Source organism: Alexandromys fortis, unplaced genomic scaffold (genome assembly GCF_014885135.2).
Source record: "Alexandromys fortis isolate MF-2015 unplaced genomic scaffold, M_Fortis_MF-2015_v1.1 scaffold_35, whole genome shotgun sequence".
NCBI lineage: Eukaryota > Metazoa > Chordata > Mammalia > Rodentia > Cricetidae > Alexandromys > Alexandromys fortis.
Genome location: NW_026067913.1, coordinates 6,914,441 through 6,935,801, shown reverse-complemented (window position 1 = coordinate 6,935,801; position 21,361 = coordinate 6,914,441). Strand labels below are relative to the sequence as shown.

Sequence of the window (21,361 nt, the reverse complement as noted above, 5' to 3'; positions counted from 1 at the left end):
GGAACCATGGACGGCAAGAATTTGAGGTACTCATCTACTTAAAACCAAAGAAAGAACAGTAATTCCCTTACAGAGGAACTGGGAGGAAGGAAACCTGTGCAGTATTGAGACACTGCCTAGAACGTGATACATATTAACTATAGCAACTGCATTAGCTATGTGTCACACCCAAACCACAGGCACCACTCCTTCCCAAGCTTATCATGGCTAGGCCTCGCTTGGCTCAATGACCGTTACTCAAAATGCCAAATCAGAGTCTAATAGATTCCTCAGAAACTTAGCTTCTGTCTTTCAAATCTATTGCTACTATTTCTTGGTTCCAAAGAATCCAAAGATTGAGGTATAAAAAGAGCTGGAGGGTGGGCGGTGGTGTTGCATGTCCAAAACCCCAGCACTCAAGAGGCAGAGGCAGGCAGATCTCTGTGAGTTTGAGGCCAGCCTGGTCTTACAGAGTGAGTGCCAGGCAGCCAGAGCTACACAGTGAAACCCCGTCTAGAAAAAAAAAAAAAGCTAGAGAATCATGAAATAATTATCATTGGCAGTATAGACTTCAAGTCGTATTTGTTTCAGAAAATGGAAAACTACCTTAACAATCGTGATCTAAGAACTGCACCTCAAGAGATCTACGCTTGCTCACTCTGGGGACGAGAGAAGCAGATGTAGTGTTCATGAATAGCATGGGAGCAGGTGCTTACAGGGACAGAAATGTTCTGTATCCAAAGTACAATGTCAATATCCTGGATGTGATACTGTTATCAGCATTTTGCAAGATAATATCATTGGGAAAACCTTTACTATCTTACAACTGTATGTGAAGTATTTCTCTCAAAACAGCAGTTTTAAGATGTTAATGATAAATGTAAGAAATATTAACTCTGATTACAAGTATTTACTTCACATAAAAGAAATTAATAAGGGATAAAAATAATGGATATTATGCATGTTACTTTCTAAATAACTCCAAAGTCAAGGCCAGCCTGCGTTGTAAAGTAAGTTGAGGCCAGTCTAAGCAAAATAAACAAGAATCTATCTCAAAACAGAACAAAACCAGAAACAAACAATGGTAGGACGGCTCAGCAGGTAGAGGCGCCTGCCACAAGCTTGGTGATGTGAGTCTGATGCCCAGAATCTACATGGTGGAAGGAAAGAACCATGGCCATCCTTTGATTTCCATGAGACATAGCCCCTCCCAAGTAAGTACATAAGTGTAAAAACTAACAACTGTCCTGAGTATTTTTTTTTTTAATTAAAACATATTGTATCAGGCACTGTTACGTGCCTCTAAGCCCAGCTACTCAGGATACTGAAGGAATAGTTGGATCATGAGTTCAAGTCTAACCCAGGAAACAAAGCAGGCAAACAAACAAAAGCATATCATCTTAGTGTCATCCAAGAAACAAGAACGAGGGCTGGAGAGATGGCTCAGTGGTCAAGAGCACTGGCTGCTCTTCCAGAGGTTCTTGAGTTCAATTCCCCAGCAACCACATGGTGGCTCACAATCATCTGTAATGAGATCTGGTGCCCTCTTCTGGCGTGTGGGCATACATGGAGGCAGAATGTTGTATATATAAGAAATATATAAAAGCGCACGCCTTTAATCCCAGCACTCGGGAGGCAGAGGCAGGCGGATCTCTGTGAGTTCGAGACCAGCCTGGTCTACAAGAGCTAGTTCCAGGACAGGCTCCAAAACCACAGAGAAACCCTGTCTCGAAAAACCAAAAAAAAAAAAAAAAAAAAAAAAAACTTTAAAAACTTAAAACTCAAATAGTATAGGGATCATATTTAAATAGAGACCCCTAGATATCAATCCAACTCTGGTTCAAATCCAAATCTGCTCTATTATTTAGGCTGGGAAGTCTGCCAGTCAGCTAAAGGTCTGACATTATTGAAAGAAAATGCAGTTTCAGCTCGTATGGCAGTGTATGCAGTGGAAGAATACGTGAACCCATGGCATTCACTGATGGCCCCTTCTCGGCGTTGTCAGCATACTTTAACATACCTTCTGCCATCTGTTTTTTTCTAATCTACTCTGAACTCTTTCAGCTTCCACAACACCTTAACTACGTGCCTTTTAAAACAGCTTGTATCTTTTAGTGACCCACAAACCCTAGTCTTATAATCAGGAATTATGTTTATGTATCTTCTTTAGACTTATTGTAGCAGTCATTCAAATATTTATATGTACAAATTGACAAAAGCTACCCAGCCCTGTGACCAAAAATAACTCCAGGAGATGGGGAGAGAGCTCAGCCAGTGGGATATCTGCCACGCAAACCTAAGGACCCACAGCCCAGGCTAACATTTTTTAAATAAAAACCAGTTATGCTGTCATGGGCAATCCCAGTGCTGCAGACAGATAGACCAGGGGGCTGATAATCAGCCAGTCCAGCCTAACAGGATGCTGCAGGGCAGTGTGAGGCCATCTTGGAAAAAAGCCACTAGAAGTTGGCCCTGCACCCCTAAACAAATACCCCCAAACCTATAAACCAAATAAACAAAACTCCCAAAGAATCTACTTCAAAAAGACCCTACAAACAAAAGCCTGGAAGCTAGGAGTTGGAGAGATGGTTAAGAGCCCTTGATGCTCTTGCTGAGGACCCAGGTTTCATTCACAGCACCCACATGGTGGCTCACAGCCATCCTTAACTCCAGTCCCAGGGGATCAAAACCATCTTTGACTTCTAAAGGCACCAGGTATGCAAGTGGAGTACCGACATGCATCAGGCAAAACACTCGTGCATATGAAATCTAAACAACAAGAAGGCAAAACAAAAACCCCTGAGGGGTGGATGCCCATTATTCTCAGCACTTCAGAGGAAGAGGCAGGATGATTCCAACTTCAAAGTCATCTTCTGCTATATTTCAAGTTTGAGTAGACAAAGAAACGTATGTTGGGGAAATGAACTCAAGTCAATAAAATGCTTACCAGTTTGATCCTCAGCACCCAGTGAAAAGACAAAACAATGTATTTGTAATCCTAGCGCTGGGGATGGCAGATACTTACCAATCCCCAGAGTTCCCTGGCTATCCAGTCTAACCATCCGGAAAGCTTCAGAAAGATACCCAACACCAACCTCTGCTCACTCCCACCAACACATACAACCAAGCACACACTTGCCCAAGTATGCACATACACACACAAGTAAGGCGAACACTTGATGCCAACTCTACATGTGTATGTGCACACACATGCACCAAAAATAAAAATGATCCTCTAATGTAAGAGGGTCATAACACCAATCTTCTCATTTTAGTAGGAGATTTAGGTCAATGGTTCTTGACTAGTGTGTACATTCTAGTCAGAGGTAAGGCAGATGGACAAACACCAGCAATGACCTTCTACCCAATCTTGGATTTTCAGTTATCTTTAAGTTCAGGTATGTGGTCCAAAGACTGGGACTGTCTGTTCTTCTAGAGTGCTACCTTAAACACAAAAAGTATTTTCCAGCAGACTAGAATCATTAACTTATTCTTAAATAAATCTGTTCTTCAGTTAGCATTTCCATGGGTACATGCTCACTCTAGGCACCTTCCCTCAGTTTGGTCTAAATTTTATAGTATTTCTTCACTCACTTATTTAGAGGAGGACTCACTATGTCACCCAGGATGGCTTTGACCTGATCACCCTGCCTCAGCCTTTTCAGGGCTGGGATTACAAGTGTGTCCCATCACGCCACACTGGCAGCCATTCTTTACTTCATTTGAGGAAGCTGTGATTCTGCCCTAATGCACAATATTTCTTCCTTTTTTTTTTTTTAAAGAGTAATAGGAAAGTATGACTTGTGATTCACTGCACTGGGGTTAAGCATCTGCTTTCAAGTCTTTCAGGGATGCAAGAGGGAATCCGATTCCAAGTTATAATGGTTTGAACAGTAACAGTAGCCCTATTCAAAGAAAGAAGACAGAAACCATATGGCTCATTTAAGAATGAACAAAACCTGAAACAAACACATTTACAACAATATAACGAAGAACTTAACATGCTGGAAATTAAGATATCTCTTCCAAACATAACAAACAAAAGAAAGAGGGGGAGAGAAAGAAGGAGGAAGGAGAGGAGGAGAGAATAGGAGAGGAGAGGAGAGGGAAGAAAAATAAAGGCAGAGGGGGAGCAAAGTATCTACACAATTGGGTTAAATGCTGAGCTACCATTTGGTTTGGCAAGCATCCAAAAGACCAAATCCTAAAGTGTTGGAACAAAGAATTGCTGAATTTCAGGAGGAAAGAGAAAAAGCTCCAATAAGAGAGTGATTGTGAGGAAAAACATGGAGAAAAGTAAAGAGTTCACCATTTTGATAATATGGGGAAATTTTCAGGTTGAAAGAGTACAAAGGCCCTGAGGCAGGGACCATGTCTGGCACCTCGAGAAGCAACATACATGTTTGCCTGATGAATGGGGGAACTGTTCACTGCTACATCAATAGCCCAAATCAACATCTGGCACAAAGAAAGAGCACAGCATGCATATAAAGTAGAGCAGTTACTTCACACCCCATAGAGAACTATGGTGGATTTTTAGAAAAGAAAAAACAGAGAGGCAGGGAGATGGCTCAGCGGCTAAAGGCACCTGCTGCCAAGCCTGAGGACCCGAGTTTGAACCTCAAGACATGTATTATAGTCAAAGGAGAGAACCAACACAAAAGATTGCCTTTGGGCCTGGTGTGTACATGTATACACACATATGCACAATAAATAAAACAAAGAAACAAATAGTAATTAAAAAATTTAAATATCCCTACCACTGGCTTAAGATTCCCTTCTCTACTTAAGGCATACCTAATGCTTGTTAAAATAAGACTTCCATCACTTCTCCAACTGGCCTCCTTTGCTGTTTTCTGTTTGTTTGTTTGTTTGTTTTTGAGGCAGTCTTAGTCTGCAGTTCAGGCTGACCCGGAACTCACAACACAGTCCAGGCTGGCTAGGGCTCACAGCAGTCCTCCTAACCTCCATTTTCCAAGCGCTGGAATTACAGGCATGAGCCCTTATTAAGCTCATGTATGTGTACACCTGCACCTGTGGGCACAGGTGGGCATGCATGAGGATGGAGGCCAAAGGACAGCTTCAGTTGCCATTGCTCAGATGGTATCCACTTTGTTCTTTCAGACAGTGTCTCTCATTGGCCTGGTACTTGTCCAATAGGCTACACTGGTTGGACAACAAGCCAGGAATCTGCTTGTTACACACCCCTTTCTGGCTGGGACTTTAAGCCCATGCCACCATGGGTTCTAAGGGATGGAACTCAGGTCCTCCCTCATGCCTGTAAGGCCGGCACGTTACCAACTAAGCTCACTCGGCCTCCCCCCACCCGTTTTTTTTGTTGGTAGTTGAGGAAGCAGGATTTGAGACAGAGTTTCTCTGTGTAACAGCCCTGGCTCTCCTGGAACTCTCTTTATAGATCCAGGCTGTCCTTGAACTCAGGTCTGCCTGACTCTGCTTCTCTTTAGTCTACTTAGGTACTGAGATAAGGTCTCCTCCAGCTTAAACTAGCAAAGAACAACCTTGAACTTTTGTTTCCTCCAAAGAATTATTTATTAAGTATAGTGTTCTGCTAGCACGGGGGCCACCACAGTGGCTGGGAACTGGACTCAGGACGCATGGAAGTGCTCTCAACCCCTAAGTCATCTTTCCAGTCTTCAGACTTCTAATCCTCTGCTTCTACCTTACAGGATACAGGAGTGCTGAGAGTATAGGCTCACACCACCACAAATAGTGACGGAGTGCTGGGGAGCAAATCAAGGGCTTTGTGGGTGCTAGGTTCTCAATAAAGGTATGTGAAAATGTATTTGTTTTTTTAAGGGACAGAAACATACAAAAAAGTGGAGTATGTACAACACAGTTCTAGTTTTGTTAAATAAAATATTGAAAACCATCAAAACATACAAGTATATTTAAACTATTGTTTAGTATGAGGATTATGGTGGCTATCATTATTTTAGGCTTTTTGAATATGGAGTAGTGTCCATGTAATAGGGTTTACTTTATATTAAGTTAAAGAGAAGGTGGTTTACATAGCAATATAACCTAAAAAATATTACCTATTATATGTACAGATACATAGACATACACATATTTTTGGTGGTACACACATGGAAAGATATGTAAAAAGTAACTATCACAGGACAATCTATCTGTAGGCTAACAGGGTAGCTAAAAAACGCAAAAGAAAGATTTCCATATTTCATCTGTGGGGGTGAGTTGTTTTAAGACAAGCTTGTTATGCTGCCCAGGCTAACTCAGACCCATAATATTCCTGCCTTAACTTTCCAAATGCTGATATTAGAGGCATGTAGCATCACACCTGGTGATAATTTAACTTTTGAGCAATCTGTGCTTATCAATAGGAAAAATTAAAAATACTTTACCTTGTACCATTGTTCCTAATGACTTCCACAGTTTCTTCAACAAAATATCGGTCCTTGATATATGCAAAGATATCATCACAAATCTCATGTAAGCGTGAGCGATGGGTGAGGTTGGTCAAGTATAAAACTGGAATAATTAGTGGCTCTGGGAAGCTCTGAAGATTCTGTCTTGCTCTTTTTTCTGATTCAAGTGCTTCCTGATAGGTCAGTCCAGGTCTGCCCGTCACTGCACAACTCCACACAAGGCTGTTGCACAGAATGGTTCGTTCAAAAAAGTCACTGATTAAGAAACAAAAACAAAATTCCATTACTTATCATTTCATAAACTTTACATTATTAAAACCGACACCATTATGACCTTTTCCCCTATAACACCTCATCAATTTACTTAATAATACAAGTCTCAGAAAAGGTCTTTAAGTTCACACAGCAGCTTAAATGTGCTATCAGGGAAGTTGAACAAGCTGTACCAGTTCTGAAATTTGGAACCAAACTGAAAGCAAATTCATCTTTTCTTTTTCCTTTTAATTTTTAAGCTTTTTGTTGAAAAGAACTCACAACACTAACATTAATTAGCCATGATATTTTAATAGACCTTAATAGTAGAAATACTAATAAATCTAGGTACCTAACAAGAGAATTATGTGATAAAAAGTCAGTCAATACGCAGTGAAAGAATTCTTAATAATAGGGGCAAACAACCTTACTTCAAGTCTGTGTCTTCCTTTATTTCCTATTTACAGTGTGTAATGACTTTACCTTTGCAGAAAAACAAAAAAGAAAAAGGAAAGCAGCAACAATACAGAAAAAAGGAAGGGAAGGTGGAAAGAGAGCGAGAAGGGGAGAACTTGCAAAAGCAGAGATTTTGGAATGCTAACCAGAAATCGGGCTGTAAGCCGGGCCCGGGGCTCACTCATGAGTCATTCCAGCACTCAGGAGGCTGAAGGAGGAGATTTCCAACAATTTCAAGGCCTCCAAGTGAGTTCCAGTACAGTCTAAGCTACAATTTAAAACTGTCTAAAAAAATAAAGCAATGTGCCAGAAATGCCGTCATGCGTCTGTAAATGTAACACAGGAGGATCCAGGCTAGCCTTAGCTACCTGAGGTCCTATACAGAAAAAAACAGCCTAGGGTGACAGCTAGGCACAGGGATAAAATGGCCATCCTAAATGCAGTGCCTTCTGCAACTGCAGTAACTTCTTAGTATGAATCTTTACTTTCTAAAGTCTACCTAGGTTCAGTGCAAGAAACCTAAAAAAACAGAAAAACTTCAAAGAGAGATTGGGTAGAAAAAACCTCACTGAATACACAAAAGCCCCAACACATATTATAACCATAAAAATGTGTCTTTATGGACATACTATAAGCAGATGTTCCTAAGCAAAAGACTGGGAAGAAAGGGAAAACTTTGTGTGTGGATGATTCTAAAACATTTCCACATTGTTTGAATTTTTATTTAAGCATGCATGCATCATTTTACAAGGAGGCTTTTCTGAATACAAAATATTAGAAATAGGCAGAAAGTTAATAATGGATACCCAAATGAAGGCTATGGTAAACTTTTGTGCTCTGTAGAGTAAAAACATACACTGGTCCACCTTCAATAATTACGTGACTATTATGAGCAAGTCATTCTTTTAACTCACACCTTCCTGTTAAAGTGCTCTCCCTGTGTCAACTCCCTGTGTGGCTCGTCTGTCTATCTTATAGATTATCCCTATAGACACTAGATCTTCAAAGATCATTTTGTGTATCAAGAGAGCAACAAAAATTTTAAGAAACCTATAAAACCAAGAGAAACCAATCACAATACAATGAAATAAGAATAATAATAAGAAGAATATGATGATGACAATACTAGGAGCTGGAAATCTGACTCAGCGGTTAAGAGCCCTCACTGTTCTTGCAGGACCCATGTCAGCAGCTCACAACTCTAGCTCCCAGGAATCATACGCCTCAGGTTCCTACGCTCACCTGCATAGACCCCCTCCCCACAAACATAATTTAAAAAAGAAATCTTAAAGCCAGGCGTGGTGGTGCATGCCTTTACATCCAGCACTCAGCAGGCAAAGGCAGGTGGATATCTAAGTTCAAAGCCAGCGTGATCTACACATAGCAAGTTTCAGGACAGCCCAAGCTACACAGAGAAACCCTATTTCAAAAAACCAAAAATAAAAATCTTAAAAAAAAAAAAAAAAAAGAAAACACATATGCCAAGTCAGATGACCCTGGCTCTATATGAAGAGCCTTTTTTGAAGTGTGTTTTGGTGCAATGAGGGGTTATTTTTAAAAGAGACAAACAAGAGCCTTCAGAGGAAGGCAAAACAGAGTAAGAAATACTAGAACATCTTTTTTCAAGAAGTATTAAGGGTTAGATCTTAAAGAAGGCATAAAGTTAAAGAATACCAGTAGGGGTGGTGGGATGGAACCTGTTTTTAATAAGCAATTAAGTTTGTGTCATAATAATTTATTAACTAAGAGGCAAGGATTTAGATAAGTTATTTTTTCAAGCATGCAGAATAAAATGGATATAAATAACATTAAAATAATTTATATTTTTATGTTAAATATTTTGTATTAAGCCTACTACACACATAAAATCGTTTCAACTACTTAATGGTCCACAAGGCCAGGAAACAGCTTCTATATCAGCTAAGTTCCAGGGTAGTTGGGGCCCACAAGGCATGTAAAATCACTGCAGGGTGACAGTTAAATTTAAATCAGGTTTCCATAGACACTAGACTTGAACACTGTCTAAAATGTTCAGTGAGCAATGGTACAAAGTTCCGTATGTAGCCATCAAGCAAGTCACCAGGTGGAAAAAATAGGGTATATGCCAGTGAGATAGTTCAGCAAACTGTCACCACCCTGAGAACCTAAGTTTGATCCCCAGAAGCCACACGGCACAGAGAGACTCAATTCACAAGCTGCCTTGTGACTGATAAAACTCCTCAGAGGTACCCAAGCTCATGTGTGTACACAATAATATAGAAATGTAAACTACAAAATGAGACAAAACAGCAAGCTGCCCTGCTCCTCCCATGAGGTCCCCCTCATCTCCTGCAAAACGTTCATGTTCTTATATTTCTTTTGGTCTCTAGATAGTTCTTGTTACACTGATAGCCTTGTGTGACTAAGTTATCACAAGAGAGGAAAAGCCCATCACCCCAAAAGCACAGAGCCATCTACTGCACACTGTTGGAGGAGGGCCGCTTGGTCGTCCCGGCTGCTCTCCACTTCTTTCTTCATCCTGGCTACCCAGAACCGAAACAATCACACAGAAACTGTATTAATTAAATCACTGCTTGGCCCATTGATCTAGCTTCTTAGTGGCTAACTCTTATATATTAATTCAACCCATTTCTATTAACCTGTGTATCGCCACATGGTTGTGGCTTACTGGCTAAAGTTCTGGCGTCAGTCTCTGGTAGGGCTGCAGGCTTCTCACTGACTCCACCCTTCTTTCTCCCAGCATTCAGTTTACTTTTCCCTGCCTACCTCTATTCTTTTGCCCTATCAGGCCAAGCCAGTTTTCTTTATTAATTGATCAGTCGTATTCACAGCATACAGAGGGGAATCCCACAACAGCACAACTTCACTTTAGCCCACTCTGTCTTTCTGCTCATACTTGACTCTGCATCATACACATTTAAATATGAAGTTTGTTAATGCCAAATTTAAGAAGGTGGGTTACTGTCTCTTCAAAATCTAATTTTACTAGTTTGAGCAAAAAGAAAATGCAAAGTATTATTTAATACGAATAACTTAAGATAACATAAATTACATCTGTTTATGATTGTAATCTTCAATAATCCTCTTTAGGATAGGGATGTATTACTGCCTAGAAGCCAAATGCAGCCTTCTCTTGGGTTTGATTTTACTGGCACACAATCACACCCTCACTCTGAGGTATTCGCTTGCTTTCTCACTACATTGGTATAGAGTGTGGGAGACACCACGACCAACACAGTCTAAAATATTCATTGTCTGGTTGCTCACACACAAAAACATATTTTTTTCCTCTTCATCATCGTTTCATAAGGAGAAATTCTGGGCTACAAGGTAAAATTTGTTTCTAAAGTCTACAGCTCTGGTGAATGTGCTAAGAAACAAAGTGCAACAGGCTTTTAATTTGTTAGGGATTAGGAAAATGGAAAGCCTGGTGGATTTAAAAATTAGGGAACATCACATACAATTCAGATGAACACAAAGTGCACTTTACTTAAGGGCTGAAAGTCTTCTAGCCAGATACAAAATGTGGTGAGCTCCAGGACAAACAGCAAAGATCTCAAGAATTGCCTTGCCCAAACAAAAATAATTAGCCATATACTAAAAAATGGAATTCCTAACCTGAAATAGACCATGATATGCAAAGGCTGAGAAATAGCCACGAGCTTCAAAATCAGAGATCAAAATCATCAGGAGAAATTGACAAAGATGAGACATGCCCGGACTGGTGCTGGAGGTTGAAGTCCTTACTTGAAATGATGGATGTGAGCCAGGTGGCACACGCCTTTAATCCCAGCACTCGGGGAGGCAGGGGCAGGAGGATCTCTGTGAGTTCGAGACATGCCTGGTCTAGAGAGCTAATTCCAAGACATCTAGGGCTACACGGAGAAACCCTGCCTCAAAAAACCAAAGACCAATTTTAAGTGAAACTCAGAACTCATACTTCAGTGTTGATTTTTAATAGTTTCCCTCGCTTTAAACGTGTTCTTTACAATATCTTCTATCTAGAATCTCTTTCTGCTCCACTTCATGTCCTCTGAGCTTCATCTCTCAGGCTCCAATTTAGATATTCTCCTACTTGAGGGGCTTCCCCAACTCCCAGCAAACACTTATCAGCCTTCTCTCGGATGTTTCCACTCTGCTGGCTTCCTCAGACATACGTGACTTACACCCTTCTCACTAGGGAGACAAATGGTCTCAGCATCTTCAAAGCCTCCCCAAAGAAAACTGTCACGAGTTGACACTCTCAGTGAATGGTCCACATTCATTTGCATGTGCATTTAGGCAGAAAAAGATGCATCCTTGAGAGGAAGAGACGTCTGAACCCTAGCACTATCACTTTCCTTTGGGTAAAGTTACAGTCTCTGAACCTGGTTCCTCTTCTATAAAATGAGAGTATATTTCATAAACAGTTTATGTAAAATTAAATGAGCTAATTCTAAACAAATGCCTGTAAGATATGTGCACTCAAAAGATATACCAACTTTTTTCAATCTTTTTTTTATTGATTTCATTGAGCTCTACATTTTTCTCTGCTCCCCTCCCTGCCTCTCCCCTCCCTTTCTATCCTCTCCTATGGTCCTCATGCTCCCAATTTACTCAGGAGATCTTGTCTTTTTCTACTTCCCATGTACATCAGCACATCAGCTCCACGTATGTCTCTTAGGGTCCTCATTATTGTCTAGGTTCTTTGGGATTGTGATTTGTAGGTTGGTTTTATGTTTAAAAACCGCTTATATGAGTGAGTACATATGATAATCTTCTTTCTGAGTCTGGGTTACCTCACTCAAAATAATGTTTTCTAGCTCCATCCATTTGCCTGCAAATTTCAAGATGTCGCTATTTTTTTCTGCTGTGTAGTACTCCATTGTGTAAATGTACCACATTTTCTTTATCCATTCTTCAGTTGAGGGACATTTAGGTTGCTTCTATGTTCTGGCTATGACAAACAATGCTGATGTGAACATAGTCGAGCACATGTCCTTGTGGCATGATTGAGCATCCTTTGGATATATACCCAAAAGTGGTATTGCTGGGTCTTGAGGAAGGTTGTTTCCTAATTTTCTGAGAAATCACCACACTGACATCCAAAGGGGCTGTACCAGCTTACACTCCCACCAGCAACACAGGAGTGTTCCCTTTACCCCACAACCTCTCCAGCATAAGTTGCCATCAGTGGCCATTCTTACAGGTGTAAGATGGAATCTCAGAGTGGTTTTGATTTGCATTTCTCTGATGACGAAGGATGTTGAACATTTCCTTAAGCATCTTTCAGCCCCAACTTTTTTATCGTTCAAAGATCTTATGTGCAAAGAAGACCCTAAATCAGTGGTTCTCACCCTTACCAATGTTGTGACCTTTTATGTGTTCCTCATGTTGTAGTGACCCCAATCATAAATTATTTGCACTGCAACTTCATAATTTAAATTTTGATCAACTATAAATGTAATATAAATACCTGTGTTTTCTGAAGGTCTTAGGCTACCCCCGTGTAAGACCCCAACAGGGGGGGGGTCACATCGTGACCCACAGGTTGAGAACCTCTGTCCTAAGAGGTTCACCAAAACAGCAAAAAAGACGGTGTCAGAGGAACACCTAAAGAAAGTTCAGCACTGAGGAATGGGACTTAACTAGCTTAAGAATCTGAGGAAGTTCTTGGCAGCTCCTTGAAGGCAGGCACAGGAACAGAAATTTTAAAAAGAAAGCTGAAATCGCTATAGTTAAGACAAGCAATAAAGTTCTTTAGGATGAATTTTAAAAAGTTTGAGTATGGCTGGGCAGTGGTGGCACAGGCCTTTATAGAGACAGGCGGATCTCTGGGAGTTCAATGTCAACATGGTCTACAAGAACTAGTTGCAGGACAGACTCCAAAGCTACGGAGAAACCCTGTTTTGGTTGTGTGTGTTACGTGTTGAGAGTATAAGCACACAAGTGTCACAGTGAGTATGTGCAGAGGTCAGTTCTTTTTACTGTGGGTTCTGGGGATCAAATTCAACTCAGGTCGTCTGGTTTGCATTGCAAGTGCTGAGCCATCGCGCTGGCCCAATTTTGACTGTATTTTGATTAATAACATCAGATTATAATAAATATCCTAAACCCAATTTGTTTGCGAAGAAAGCTAAAGGTGCTCAGCCTCCTTTGAAATATGACTTTATTTATTAGGATGTGTGTGGATATTTTGCTTGCATGTATGTTGGTGCACTGTGTATGTGTCTGGTGCTCACAGAGGCCAAAAGTGGGCACCGGATTCCCGACAACTATGAGTGCTGGGAACTGCACCCAGGTCTTCTGGAAGAAGAGCCAATGCTCTTAACTGTTAATCTCTCCAGCCCCAACACTGACTGCTGATTTTCTTAGACATGGAGTCTAAGTTTTATCAGACCTTGAATTCAGGGTGGCCACTGTTTTCATCACACATACTTATACTCTCAACACACATAGCACACACACAGGCGCACACACACACTCCCCCACTCCAGACAGGTTTTCTTCATAGTCTGTCCTGGAGCTAGGTCTTGTAGACCACGCTGACCTTGAATTCCCAGAGATCCACCTGCCTCTGTAAAGGGCACAACAGCCCGGCCACTCTCAAACTTTTTAAAATTCATCCTAAAGAACTTGTGGGCATACTTTATTGCTTGCCCTTGTCTTAACTATAGTGATTTAAGCTCTTTCTTTTTAAAATTTCTGTTGTTCCCGTGCTTGCCTTCAAGGAGTTGCCAGAGAATATATTGAAACCGCCTCTCCTCTCTTCCTATTCCCCACCTCCCAGGTCTGTCTGTCTGTCTGTCTGTCTGTCCTGGAGCAGCTCAGAACACCCTCTTCAGGTGAGAAAAGACATCTCTTCAGAGTACCACACTGTGTCAGCGCTCATTTCTTATTCTATTCAAGATCAGTTTTGCCTCTAACTGGACAGAGTTAAGTGGATGAGCCCAAAGGAAACTAGCAAAACCAAAGTGAGAATCCATACAATAGTGAGATCAACAAAATGGATTATTATTTCAATCCATTAAGCTCTGGGGTACTACTGATATACATGTTTTGAATGAAGAAAACTGTGTTAACATTAAAAAGCATGATGTGTTAAGCATAAAAAAGAAAGCCGAAAACAGTAAGTGGGGCGCCCTTTAATCCCAGCACTCCAGGAGGCCGAGGAGCCAGGAGGAGTGGGGCAAATCTTTAATCCCAGCACTCCAGGAGACAGAGGCTGACAGATCTCAGTGAGTTTTTGGAGGCCAAGTCTGGTCTACAAAGAGTTTTCCAGAACAGTCAAGCCTGTTATATAGAGAAACCAAAATAAATAAAAATAAAATAAATAAAAAGTAAGAAAAAATATAAAGCATTTAGGAATCTCTGCTGTACCCTAGGAAAAAAGGACCTGTGAACGCAACAGTCAGCAACATGTAACCAACATATTCCTAAAAAGGAGCTAAATACACCTAATTTAAAGACACTGGCTCAAAAAAAAAATAAAGACACTGGCTCGAAAGATTATCCACATTCCCTTGAAAAGTGCATGCTCACCAGACCGACTACAGCTAGATTTCACGTGTCCCATCATCAGTGTGAGAACTGGCTGGTATGACAAGCATTTTACCCCACGGTAAACTGATGGCACCAGGTGTGGTGGCACATGCTTGTAATCTCAGCCCGCAAGCCCATGAGGATCTCAAGTTCCTGGCCAGCTTGTCATTCATAAACAGACAGCATTCTTCTGATTTGCCCACTACTACCAAGAGCTTGATCGCTGAGAGGCATAGGAAAGGTCAGCGCTGAACAGACAAGAAAGTGGTGCCATCTACAGAAACACAGTTTGTAATTCTTTTTTTTTTTTTTTCTTTTTAAGTTTTTCGAGACAGCGTTTCTCTGTAGCTTTGGAGCCTGTCCTGGCACCAGCTCTTGTAGACCAGGCTGGCCTCGAACTGAGATCCGCCTGCCTCTGCCTCCCGAGTGCTGGGATTAAAGGCGTGCGCCACCACCGCCCGGCTTGTAATTCTAGCTTCTTTGTGCATATGTCTACAGCCCCTGACAACAGCAAGAATTCCTCACATAAAATATGAACTAAAATTCTGGTGCCATCAGTGGCTGAATATGTGATTACAACTGCAATCAATACTCTGACACCTTTCCTCATTTACAAAAGGGCTGAATTAACAACAAAGAATTGATGAACAACAAAAGCAAAACGTATTATAAGCTATCATATCCTTTTCACTGGAAAGCCAGGCTGAAACAAGCTGAACTGTCTACTCGTTTGAGGTGGAAAAGAATAGTAAACTTTATATTCTAAATGTAAACTTTCAATTCTAAGCAGCCAAGAGTTCAAGACATTAAGTCAGTGGATAATAGAACAAATCATTAGGAAATTATATGATGTACCATCTAGTCCTCCAGATAACACCTTTACCTGTAACCCCTTCTAGGGAGCTGAAGGGAGGGGGTGTAACTTGGAACTGACTTTTCCCTTATGCTCTACTTTCTCAGGCAGCTGCAGGGTTCGCCTGAAGACCTCCCTGGATCAAGCCTTCCCCCCCAGCCCCCCACACTCTGAAATCCTCCTACACACCACGTATTTGGTTGCTATTAACACACGGTTTCTAAGCCACAAAGAGAGGCTGCGTGGAGGATAAAGGAGGAGAAAAGGGGGGGAGGATCAGGCTGTTCCTGTGACTGATCAATTCGGGTCCCTGTTTCAACCCGGATCGCTGAGACCAACTTCTTTACGGCTTCGTGTCACTGAGCGAGCGGAGCTCTTGGCTCTACCCGGCAGCGAACTGAAAATTCGGGAGCTGAAGCTACATCTGCAAGCAGCAGCTTCGGGTTCTTATCAAAACAAAAGCAGTGGCACATGTCAGGCGGCCCACATGCGCGGGGGGGGGGGGTTAAGAGGCGACAGACTGGAGCTGGAGTTGAACTTGTCTGTCTAACGCCCCCCCCAACTCCCACGGCCGCACGCTCGCCTACACGAAAGCAAAAAATGAGGGGCGTCCGGGGGGCCCCAGTAGCCTCCCACTCCTTTCCCCCACGCTCGGCGCGACTTCTTCCTCGCCGGTCTCCCGGGGGCGGAGACGCCGAGTTCCCCGGGGACGGGAGTTAGTCACCCAGAAGAGGCGGTGACAGAGCGCGGCTCGCGTCGCACACTCCCAGGCCTAGGCGGCGCGGGACGCGAGGCCGCCGCTTCGGGACACCCGTGGCCCCAACGCCCCCAGCCCCGGTTCTCCCGGCCGGCTGTGGAGTCCCTCGCTGCTCAGCGGAGCGAGCCTCCACGCCGGCCCCGGTCCCTCACCTTCGCCCTGGCAGCCTCCCCCAACTCTCCTCGCCCTCCCCCCCCCAAAAAAAGTCAGAAGCCACGCGCGACCGCGAGTAGCCAGTCCCCGGGGCCGGCTGTTTCCTGCCCTCGGGGTCAGGGATTCCCTCTCCCGGCTGCGGGACAGCGGCGGCGCGCGGCTGACCCGGCGGGGATCCCGGAACCGGCGAGCGCGTGCGGCCGGCCGAGCGCGGCGGGCGGGGAGGGGCGAGCCGGGGAGTTTCCGCCCGGCCGCCCGGCCGCCCGGCGAACGCGGCGATTGCGAGCGGTCCCCGGGCCTCCGCGGGCCCCGCCGCCCGCCGCCCCACGCGGTCACGGCGCGCGGGGGAGGAGAGGCCCGGTCACCCGGTCGCAAGCCCCCGGGAGAGGGGAGAGACGAGAGGAGAGACAGACAGACAAAAGGGCGCGGGGGTGGCTGTCCCCGCTGCCCCGGCGCCCTGCTCCCGCTGCCCCCGCCACCGCCGCCGCTGCCGGCCTTACTCGTAGTGGCGGAAGATCTCGTTGGTGACTTTACAGTAGAAAACTTCCTCGTCCGGCCGCAGGTCCCCCGGCGGCTTCTGCCTGACGAACGGCTTTCGGTGGAGCAGCGGCATCTCCCGGCCGCGCGCGTCCGCCCCGCGTCCCTAGAGCAAATTGGAGGGAAAGGAAAGCCGGTAAGGTGGGGAGCGCCGGGGTGAGCTGAGCTGCCTTTTGTGTGACTGACGCGCCCCGGTCCTCCGGGCCGCCGCCGCCGCCGCCACCGCCACCAACACGGCCGCCGCCGGGGTGCCGAGTCAGTCAGTCAGTCAGCCGGGCGGCCCCGGCGCGCCCCGCGGGCGCCTTACAATGGGGCGGCCGCCCCCTCCCCCAGCGCCGCTCCCGGCCGCCGCCGCCGCCGCCGCCGCCGCCTCCCCGGGACTCGCAATGTGCCAGACGCCGCGCCGACCCCCGCAGCAGGGCGGCCACGGATTCCCCCCGGGTGCCGCGGCGCTTTGTTCCCGGGTCCCCGGGACCCCGGCCGGCGAGCCCCTCACCTGCGAGCGCCCGCCCGCCGCCGCACCTTCCCACGAGGAACGCCACGAGGGCCCGGCCGCCCCGCCCCGGAGTCTCTCCCGGCCGCCGCCGCTCGCACTGCCACTGGCCGGCTCGGCGCGGGGGGGGATCGCGTCCCGCCGGCGCTTCCCCGCCTCTCCGCGCTCCTGGGAAGTTTCTGAGCTACTTTCGGCTCCGAAGGAGGAAGAGCCGCGGGGAGGAGCTTTGCGCTTCTCGCTTCTACCTTTTTATTGGCTACTGGATGACTTTTACAGCCTGTCACTGATACAGGAAGAGACGGCGGAGAGCCTGGGAGAGCTACATTATTAATTAATGGAGCAACCCCTCGTGAAGAATCAGAAGCATCCTCCATGTTTGAGATTATCAGCCAGAAGATCTAGGGAAAGCGCCAGCGCTCCCGAAACACATGGCTGACAAAGTAAAGCCCTCGTCTCTGCCAGTGTGCTACTAGCGCTCAGCTCTTCAAAGGGATTCCAATTCCGATTTAAAGTGCTTTTTGGAGAAGCGAAGGAAAAGAATTAAGGAACGAAATTGCTAAAACTCTTCAAGTATTTTGCATGCGTAAACATCCATCTTGAAGAAAGTACCTTTCTTGACACCAATTCGTCTTAATACTTAAAAACAGTTCAAAGATTTCGATAGCTCAGGAAAAGGCAAAAGTTTGAAATGCTATCACACAGGATCCCCCACATATTTAAAACTAAACACATACTTTAAAAAACGATATATAAACCTCTAAGTAAGGTCAATGTTTAGTTCAATTAGAATCTTAACGATGTTGAATTTACTACTGAAAAAAATCCCATAAAACGATTTTCTCATATCAGTAATTTTCACTTATGCAAACAATTTTAATGTTTGTGAGACTTGGAGCTTTTGAATTGAAAAGAATATTTTAAATTAGAAATCATACAAATGTTCACAACTTTAATGGTCTTTTTGCTACCACCCTGCTATTTGCTTATTTGCAAATTAGCATGTGAGAAGTCTCAAAATGGTTCTGAAGAATTGTTATTCAATAGAATGTTATTTTATTTTTTTTAACTAATACTGTGAAATTATTTCAGAAACTGGGATCTTCTATAACTATAATTTCTATAACTATAACTTTGAGGGAAAAATAATCTGTTTAAGTCCACTTACCAGGTTTTTTGTATTGTTTTTTATTTTTAGAGACAGGGTTGCTCTGTGTAGTCCTGGTTGTCCTGGAACTCACGCTGTATATCAGGTTAGCCTCGAATTTGGTGCCACCACCGCCAGGCTAGTTACCACTTTTGAACTTCTCTTAAGCTACTTTTAGCTGATTATACGGCTAGCAAAACAAAAGTTGGTGAAAGATGTATTCTTTGGGCACTTAAAAATCATTAATAAGGCCGGGCGGTGGTGGCACATGCCTTTAATCCCAGCACTCGGGAGGCAGAGGCAGGCGGATCTCTGTGAGTTCGAGGCCAGCCTGGTCTACAGAGCTAGTTCCAGGACAGGCTCCACAGCCTCGAGGCCAGCATGGTCTACAGAGCAAGCTCCAACACAGCCAGGGCTGCACAGAGAAACCCAGTCTCGATAAAACAGAAACAAAAGAAATTTAAAAAAAAATAATAATATGTATGCATGCACACTCGTATATGAACAAAGTCATGGAAGCTTAGAAGTGCTCTCAGTGGCAAATACATACTTAAGACATACTTAAGTGTGTGCCGCTATGCCCAGCTCAGTGTTTCTCTTAAAGTTATTCTACACAATTAGTACTAAAGCTTACTTAATTATTATTACTTATTTATTTATTTTGATACCACGACTACTACCTTGCTTTTTAACTTACTAATTCCTGGCTTTTGAAAGTAAGAATCTCATTACTACATTCAGAAATCAAAATATATTGCCATGAAATGGAACTTTGTATTTTTCATAGATGTTGTAAACTAAGCCATGAAAGCTAAAATAACAGGAAAAAAGAAAACAATTAAAATCATTACCATTTTAAATGTAGTTAAATTATACATTTTTAAAGCTCCTTTCATGTACCAAGACAAAATACTAGCTCATGTAAGAGGCAAGAGTCTTCCAGGCCTAGAGAGATCGCTCAGAGGCTAAGAGCACTGCTCTTCCAGAGGACATGGGTTCATTTCTCAGCATCCACATGGCAGCTCATAACTGTTCCAGCTAACTCCAGTTCCAGGGGATCTCACACCCTCACACAGACATACATATAGGCAAAATACTGATGCACATAAAATAAGTCTTTAAAAAAAGAGAAAAGCAAGTGTATTCCAACCTCCAAAAAGTACGTACGATCTTGGGAGGAAGAGATCCAAGCACAACAATAAGAATTATGTGAGTCCCAATAATCACAAGAAGGGCAATTCAAAAAGAAGAGCAGAAAAATTAAGATACAGAAGGAAGACCCAGGATCTAGCTGGTCCTCTGTTCATCAAGGATCTGTGGGCCGTGATTTGAAAGGCCACAGAACTTGGATACTCCAGTTTATCCAAGATGCAGTCCCCCTCCCCACCCCCATCTCCATTAGCTACCCATCTGGGTGAAGACTCCATTGTAAGATATAAATTTGCTAGTAACACCGGCATGTATTAATCTAACATTCCCAAGGTGTAGTTTGGTAAATCGTCAATTTTGAGAAGCTATGCTGCTTTAGACAAGTTATGACAAAATAAGACTTTCAAAAATATAAGTTTTAAAAGCTAGGATGATTGTCATATCTAATTAAAATTAGTTTTGTGAGAAACTTATTAACTATAAAAAAACCATTGGAATCTTCAGATTTTCATGGAGTAGAGTCTAGGCCTGGACAGTCTTTTTTTTTTTTTTTTTTTTTTTTTGGTTTTTCGAGATTCTCCGTAGCTTTTGGTTCCTGTCCTGGAACTAGCTCTTGTAGACCAGGCTGGCCTCGAACTCAGAACTCACAGAGATCACAGAGATCCGCCTGCCTCTGCCTCCCAAGTGCTGGGATTAAAGGCGTGTGCCACCACCGCCCGGCTGGACAGTCTTTTTAAACCACAGAGTTTCAGTGAGATTTGGTAATGATAATATCTAAGTTTCTTGTCCACTTTTTTTTTTTCCTTGTCTGTCCTGGAACTTGCGCTGTAGACCAGGCTGGCCTTGAACTCACAAAGACGCGCCTTTGCCTCCGCCTCTTGAGTGCTTGAATTAAAGGCATGCAGCACCACCGCCCAGCTATACTTCCTTTAAAATACTGTTGCAAATCTTCATAAATCCCTAAACTACAAAAGCTACTTCCTAAACTACAAAAATGCATAGAGCTTTCTTGCTGATTTTCAGAAATAATAATTGATTTTGAGAGTTATTGAGGATTTCAACCCCACAGTACACACACAGAAAAAGAGCCAGAGATGGAGCTATGAAAAGGAGGCAATGTGGAATAATAATCTTAAACAGCTAGCCTCGGTCCTGTCTCCACAATCCATCAACATCCCTGACGAACGTAGGACCATGGTGCCCTTTACCTTAGCAAGGTTACATGGGTGTACAGCTCCTCATAAACATAAGAAACACGTTCACCACCATAGCTGATTTCCTCCCCATCTCTGGCCTCTCTCCATGCTCCCCCATCCTTGCTTTGATGACTTTCTGACAAATTCATAGCACGTGACCCATAGATTATGCTATGCTCCACACTGCTCTTTTCTCCGGTCTGAGGTCCTTGGTCTGGTGTGGGAACAGTGGCTCTAGACCTCCGAGGCGGGTTAGAGCTGCCCGTGAGGTGTATGAGACATACTGGTCCTTGTTGTTACCCAGTTCCTTCTGCTTGGAACTAGGAAGCGTGGGATGTGAGTAAAAGCTGGAGAGCTGTCTATGGCCACCATCAACACAGTAATAGTTCTCATTTAGTGGAGGCTTGCCCTGTGGGCTTTAAACAAATCATGCAATTTTCATCTCAAACTCAGTACAGTTTGTC

At 43.7% G+C, this 21,361-nt stretch overlaps 1 protein-coding gene across 4 annotated transcripts in view; it reads right to left on the bottom strand.

Moving 5' to 3' along the window:
- Baz1a (bromodomain adjacent to zinc finger domain 1A) overlaps nt 1–20,210 on the bottom strand; it is a 70,915-nt gene extending 50,705 nt beyond the window's left edge. For 2 of the 4 annotated variants that reach the window (XM_050138857.1, XM_050138858.1), the window contains exons 1-3: nt 17,438–20,209; nt 16,879–17,021; nt 6,363–6,641 (exon numbers count right to left, since the gene is read on the bottom strand). In XM_050138857.1, the coding sequence (XP_049994814.1) occupies nt 6,363–6,641; nt 16,879–17,021; nt 17,438–17,782 (767 nt within the window). In that variant the 5' untranslated portion in view covers nt 17,783–20,209. Of the gene's footprint in view, nt 1–6,362; nt 6,642–16,878; nt 17,022–17,411 lie in introns of all 4 variants that reach the window. The other 2 variants (XM_050138859.1, XM_050138860.1) reach the window with 2 other exon arrangements.
- Between the last annotated feature and the right edge of the window lie 1,151 nt (nt 20,211–21,361).